The sequence below is a fragment of the Ramularia collo-cygni genome (genome assembly GCF_900074925.1).
Source record: "Ramularia collo-cygni strain URUG2 genome assembly, contig: RCC_scaffold01, whole genome shotgun sequence".
Classification (NCBI taxonomy): domain Eukaryota; kingdom Fungi; phylum Ascomycota; class Dothideomycetes; order Mycosphaerellales; family Mycosphaerellaceae; genus Ramularia; species Ramularia collo-cygni.
In genome coordinates, this window is record NW_019716255.1 from 4,090,894 (window position 1) to 4,097,864 (window position 6,971).

The 6,971-nt window shown below is 53.6% G+C and overlaps 1 protein-coding gene; it reads left to right on the plus strand.

The window, feature by feature from the left end:
• Nucleotides 1-939: 939 nt before the first annotated feature.
• On the plus strand, nt 940-6,428 carry RCC_01337 (probable polyketide synthase; the record flags this gene model as incomplete). XM_023766611.1 has 4 exons in its annotated part: nt 940-1,235; nt 1,295-2,823; nt 2,884-5,120; nt 5,172-6,428. 4 exons carry the CDS (start codon nt 940-942, stop codon nt 6,426-6,428), a joined length of 5,319 nt encoding a protein of 1,772 aa, XP_023622379.1.
• Nucleotides 6,429-6,971: the final 543 nt, after the last annotated feature.

Below are 6,971 nucleotides of genomic sequence, written 5' to 3' on the forward strand. Positions count from 1 at the left end.
CGGGAGAATTATCGATTAGGGGTCGATGTATCGGTTGCAAGTATCGAATGACTGTCGAATGAGTATGAGATGCGAGGTTGATTAGGTTCGGAAGTCTTGTGTGAAAGTATCGTATGAGTATCGAATGTTCAGAAAACGCGGCCGAGATGTAGTAGAGAAGGTTTGGAGAAACCAGGATCCGAAACTCTGTGTGGCGAAAGAGCAAGGATCCGGGGCAAATCTTAATCAACCGCACCAACGTCCAAGTGCTGACCGGCGAGCCAGCCTCTTGTGTTGATATGTTCCGTATGTTGGTAGCGTGCCAAGCCCATGGGCGGCGAACGGGCTCTGCTGCGGCAGCACAGCGTGGACCATCGTCATTGAGCTTTTCAACATGTGTATCAAGCTCCCAGAAGAAAGAGCACAGTGACCTTGACAGATTCCGTCGCCATGGCTTCATTCTGGTATGCACCAGACTGTACCGGCGAGTGAATGAACCTCTAGCTTTGACCCGACTGTGTAAATCTCCTCAGCAAGCATCCATTATCAGCCGCCAAACTCCGCGGTCGGGCTATTGTTTACGCTGAGCGATGAAGCCCTCCGGGCCTCTGAGTCCCACGTTGTGGTAAAGTCTTGGCTGACTCAGTCCTCACATTCACTYACTCACGACGGGAGGATGTTCTCGGTGTGTATATCGCGTGGTAGTGGGTCATTCCAAGTTGWATGTAGATATCCCACGTGTCGTACTAAATACCGCCTATTTCAGTCCTCGAATCCAGAAAGTTGTCTGATCCATAAGAAWCCGCTAATCAGCGTTGCACCTCACCTCACCTGTACACTCATTCATCAACCCTCCATTACCCCCTTACTGCTGGATCTAATCACCACCGCCATCCTTCAGTACAGATGTCTGGTGAGTCCATGACTCCCAGTACAGAGTCCGACTGGGGAAGAGGCAAGATGGATTTGGTTTACTTCAGCAACGAGTTCCCCAAGGAGGACCTGCAGCTAGTCTTTCGACGTCTGCACGCACTCAGCAAGGACACAACCCACCATCTCCTGGCTCGATTCATCGTCGAGGCAACCAGATCGGTCAAAGATGAACTTCGTCAGCTTTCCAGCCAACAGAGAGACCTATTCCCTCCTTTTGAGACATTGCTGGATTGGGTCGAATTCACCGAGCTTCGCGAAGGCACTCTTTGTGGTGCCGTCGATGGTGTTCTTTTGATTGTCGCAGWAGTTGCGGCATACATCACGTAAGTTGTCGCTGTCTYGAGTATTATGCAACGACCATCAAGCTGAACAACGTCCTCAGATATGTCGAAGACCATCCTAATGAGCTGAATGACCCAGCCAATACGGCTCTGACTGGATTGGGAGTCGGTCTTCTTTCATCGACAGCTATTGCAATGTCTTTTACGCCAGCCGATCTACCAATGGCAGGTGCAGATGCTGCGCGACTCGCTTTCCGTATGGGAGTGCATGTTCAGGGCGTCTCTGCGAGCCTTGAAGAGCAAGGCGAAAAGCCTGACACATGGGCATATGTCGTTTACAACGTCGACGAGGCCACTACCCGGAAAGAACTCGAGGCCGCGCAGTCCAAAGAGCTTATACCAGACACGGACAAGATCTTCATCAGTGCCGTCAGTCGTACCTCAGTAACCGTCAGTGGACCCCCGACCAGGCTGAAGCAATTGTTCAACGTTGGATCACGGTTCTTCCGGAATTCCAGGTCAATTGCCCTGCCCGTCTTTGGAGGCATGTGCCATGCACCACATGTTTACGGACCAGAAGACGTCAACAAGATCGTCGAGACCGACGCTATGCACAATCTCAAAAACCAGAGAGAGATTAGGTTGCCAGTCTACTGCACCAGCACAGGTCGACCATATCCCGTCAGGACGTGTGAGGAGCTTTTGAAGGCCATTGTGTCCGAGTTGCTCACTCAAGCAATTCGCTGGGATGAGGTCACGGCCGGACTCACTAGCGCGCTCCAGGTCAATTCCGTCTCAGATGTGATGCTTCACAGCTTTGGGAACAGCGTTCCTCTCTCCGACCTGACGGCCGCCATCGCCGTCAACCTCCCGGAGTTGAAACTGGAGTTCAACAACTTCATCAAGTGGACAGTCGACAACCCACTTCAAGAACCAAAGCCCCGCACAACGAAGCAAGCTAAGCTTGCAATCGTCGGTATGTCGTGTAGAATGCCCGGTGGTGGTACAAGCACCGAGAAGTTCTGGGAGACACTTGAGCAGGGTCTCGATGTGTCCCGAAAGATTCCAATCGATCGGTTCGATATCGAAACACATTTCGATCCAACCGGCAAGGATTTGAACAAGAGCATGACCGAGTACGGTTGCTTCATCGATAACCCCGGCTTTTTCGATGGCCCATTCTTCAACATGTCCCCCAGAGAAGCTCAAGTCGTCGATCCGCAGATGCGCTTGGCGCTTGTAACTGCCTTTGAGGCACTGGAGCGATCCGGGTACGTTGGCAACCGCACTGCGTCCACAAAACTGCAGCGCATTGGTACATACTACGGACAAGCTGCCGATGATTACCGTGAGGTCAACCAAGGCCAAGAGGTCAGCACATACTACATCCCCGGTGGATGTCGAGCCTTTGGACCCGGCCGAATCAACTACTTTTTCAAGTTTGCCGGACCCAGCTACAGCATTGACACTGCTTGTTCTTCTGGTCTTGCAGCGATCGAGGTGGCTTGCCAAGCGCTCTGGAATGGAGACGTTGACATGGCTGTTGCGGGAGGAGTCAACATCCTCACCAACCCCGACGGTTTCGCAGGGCTTTGCAATGGTCACTTCCTGACCAAAGGCCACAATGCTTGTAAGTTGAACAGAATATCTTCCTTTCTCCACTTTTCTCCCGACTGACATACATTCACAGGCAAGACTTGGGATGCTACCGCCGATGGTTACTGCCGAGCAGATGCCGTCGGATCGGTCGTGATCAAACGCCTGGAAGATGCAGAGGCAGATAACGACAACATCTTGGGAGTTGTGCTCGCTGCGGGAACCAACCACTCCGCCGAGGCCGTCTCGATCACGCATCCCCATGCTGGTCACCAAAGCTACCTCGCACGCCAGGTCCTGCGACAAGCTGCCGTCGACCCTCTGGATGTGTCTTACATTGAACTCCACGGAACCGGCACTCAAGCTGGTGACTTTGAAGAGATGTCCGGTATGATGAATGTCTATGCACCCATAACACAGCGTCGCAGTGCAGAGCAGAGCCTTCATATTGGTAGCGTCAAGTCGAACGTCGGCCATAGCGAGTCCGCAGCTGGCTCAACCGCTTTGATCAAGGTCCTCATGATGATGCRGAAGAGCATGATTCCAAAGCACATTGGTATCAAGACCGAGATCAACCCTCGCTTCCCCAAGRACAGCGCCAAGCGCAATCTTCACATCGCCTTTGAGAACACTCCCTGGGAGCGAAAGGGAGCCCAGAAGCGCCTTGCCGCGATCAACAACTTCGGTGCCGCTGGCGGTAACACCATGATGATCCTTGAGGATGGCCCACTCAGAGATCTCTCTGCGCTTCCCGCGGATCCTCGCCGTACTCATGTCGTTGCTGTCTCTGCCAAAACCAAGAGCGCATTGACCAACAACATCGAGAACTTGATCGCTTACTTGGACAAACACGAAGATGCGGTACATCTTCCCAGTTTGGCATACACAACCACCGCCAGAAAGTACCAATACACCTACCGCGTGTCTTTCGCCGTGGCAGACATTCCAACTCTCAAGAAATCTTTGGCTGCCTTTTTGCCCAAGATTCCAGACCTCAAGCAGGTGGCCAAGTCAGGAGCCGCTCCTCCTCTTGCCTTTGCATTCACCGGTCAAGGAGCCTCCCACAAGTCAATGAGCCTTGAGTTGTACCGTGATGGTCAGTCCACATTCCGCAAGTCCATTGACCATCTTGACTCTCTGGCGCGAAAGCTTGGGTTCCCCTCCTTCATTCCGGCACTGGACGGCTCATTCCCTCAAGACCATGCCCATCTTCCTGTCATCACTCAGCTCGCGCTGGTCTCCACAGAGATTGCGCTGGTTCAGCACTGGGCAGCTTTGGGAGTGAAGCCCGACCTCGTCATTGGTCACTCCCTGGGAGAGTACGCTGCGCTGTACACAGCAGGTGTCTTGACATCCACAGATGCCCTGTACATGGTCGGACGCCGCGCCGAGCTCCTTCAAGAGAAGTGCGTCGTTGGCAGCCACGCCATGGTTGCGGTCCGCGCCTCTGTGGCCACCATCGAGGAGTCTGGCAAGCCATTCACGGTCTCGTGTATCAACGGTCCTACCGACACGGTCATCAGTGGCACACAGGCAGAGATTGCAGATGTCACCGCTACTCTTGAGGCCTCGGGCATTCGTTGCTTCAAGCTGGATGTTGCATTCGCTTTCCACTCGTCGCAGACGGACCCAATCCTGGAGGAGTTCGAGAATGTGTGCAAGGGTGTCATCTTCCACGAGCCGAAGATTCCCGTCATTTCGCCTCTGCTGGGCAAGGTCATCTTCGATGGCAAGACCTTCAACGCCACTTACATGCGTCGTGCCACAAGGGAGGCAGTCGACTTCCTCTCGGCCGTGGGTCACGGTCAAGAGATTATGACCATCAGCGATGACACCATGTGGTTGGAGATGGGCCCCCACCCGGTTTGCGCTGGCTTCTTGAAGGCCATCATGTCTGGAGTCGTTGCTCTTCCTTCCATTCGACGCAGTGAGGACAACTGGACCACCATGGCGCAGACCATGTCTACCTTGTACCGTGCTGGTGTCAAGCTCGACTGGAATGAGTGCCATCGTCCATTTGAGCGCCAGGTACAGCTTCTCGACTTGCCAACGTACGCCTTTGACGAGAAGAACTACTGGTTGCCCTACATTGGAGATTGGTGTTTGACAAAGGGTAACACCTTCTACACCAAGAGCATTGAAGCTGCTGCTGCCACCAACCTGCCACCCGCGCCCAAGAGTGAGATCTGTACCTCGACGGTCCAACAGATTATCGAGTGCACCATCGATGGTGTTGCTGGCACAGTGGCGATGCAGTCGGACCTCATGCAGCCAGACTYCCTGGCCGCGGCCTTTGGCCATCGTATGAACGGATGCGGTGTCATCACATCGGTAAGTCACACCATCAATCCTCACCACGCAACCACTAACTGAAGTTTGCAGTCCATTCATGCCGACATTGCGTACACGCTCGGAGAGTACCTGTACCGCAAGTTCTTCCCCAGGTCCAAGGCCGCCGTCAAGCTCAACGTAGCAAACTTGATGGTGACCAAGGGTCTGGTCGCGAACAGCAACACCAGCGAGCCCCAATTGATCCGCGTGACCGCCACGACCTCTGACRTCCACTCTGGTGTCATGGACTTGACTTGGCACAATGTTTCCAAGGACGGCAACCTCGAGGAGTTTGCCACGTGCAACCTCTACGTCGGAGATGGCAACGACTGGCTTTCCCAGTGGGAGCCCATGGCACACTTGGTTCACAGTCGTGTTGAAGCTCTCGAGCGTCTCGCGGCCGAAGGCAAAGCCAACCGCTTCAACCGCAACATGGCCTACACTCTCTTCGCCAACAACCTGGTCGACTATGCCGACAAGTACCGTGGCATGCAATCGGTCATCATGCACGAGTTTGAGGGTTGCGCAGATGTCCAGTTGACCACCAAGGAAAGCGGTACCTGGACTGTTCCTCCGTTCTTCATTGACAGCGTGGCTCATTTGGCCGGCTTCATCATGAACTGCACGGATTCCATGGATGCCGTCAACAACTACTGCGTCACTCCAGGTTGGAAGTCGATGCGCTTCGCGGAGCCTTTGCTTCCTGGGTACAAGTACAAGTCCTACGTCAAGATGATCCCCACCAAGGCAGACCCAACCATCTTCTTCGGAGACGTCTACATCATGCGTCGGGATGATCTTGCCGTGGTTGGCATGGTTGGCGGTATTGAGTTCCGCAGATATCCTCGCATTCTGCTCAACCGCTTCTTCTCTCCTCCAGACAAGGGCGTTCCAGTAGCATCCGCGGCAAAGCCTGCTCCAGCAGCCATCAAAGCGGCTCCTGTGGTTCACAAAGCCGCCGCACCTAAGCCAGCTCCAACTCCCGCTCCAGCAGCACCAACTCCTGCTCCAGCAGCACCCGTTGCTGCTCCAGCAGCGCCCGTGGCTGCCGCCGCCGTGGAGGCGCCAGCCGCAGCTGACAGCATGACCCAAAAGGCCATGATGCTCATCGCCAAGGAAGCGGCCCTTGAGCTCGAAGATCTCCAGGACGACGTCGGTTTCTCGGATCTTGGAATTGACAGTCTCATGTCTCTTGTGCTGTCCGAGAAGTTCCGCTCAGAGTTGGACTTGAAGGTCAGCAGTAGTCTGTTCTTGGACTACCCCTTGATTGGCGATTTCAGAAAGTGGTTGGATGAATACCACAGTTAAGTAGTAGTTGAGAGGGCAAAACAGAGCTGCTGGGGGTTTTTTGATGATTTGTGACGGGCGTTTGGGGATGGGGTCTTGGATAATTGACTTGCGAATTGTAGAATGTAGAGCGTTTTTTTTGGTTCTATTCAAACCTTTTCAATCTTATTAGCTGATGGGTTTTTCTCAAGTCGCACGTCCTCTTCACTCTCGTATCAAAACTTTGACAAGATCCGCAGTGAAGAGGTGGGAATGCTGTTTATCGAGTAGACTCTTTGCAAAATTGACCGGTCATGTCTCCATGCGGAGCGTCTTCACCCTTGAAAGGTTATGCTGCTTGTCGACTGTCCAGTCTCTCGTCGATGGAGGGCACTTGCACCTTGTCGAAGACGCGTGACATGGCAAAGACGCGTGCCACGGAGTAAGAACAGGCAGACCGTTTTCCACGCGCTTATGTCCATCTTAATAGTCAAGCTTTCATCAAAGCTCCGTTTCGCGATGCACTTCCGTGTAAGAGTGTTGAAGTTACGCGATTGGTGTCGAAAGTGTGCCATCAATGCCGTC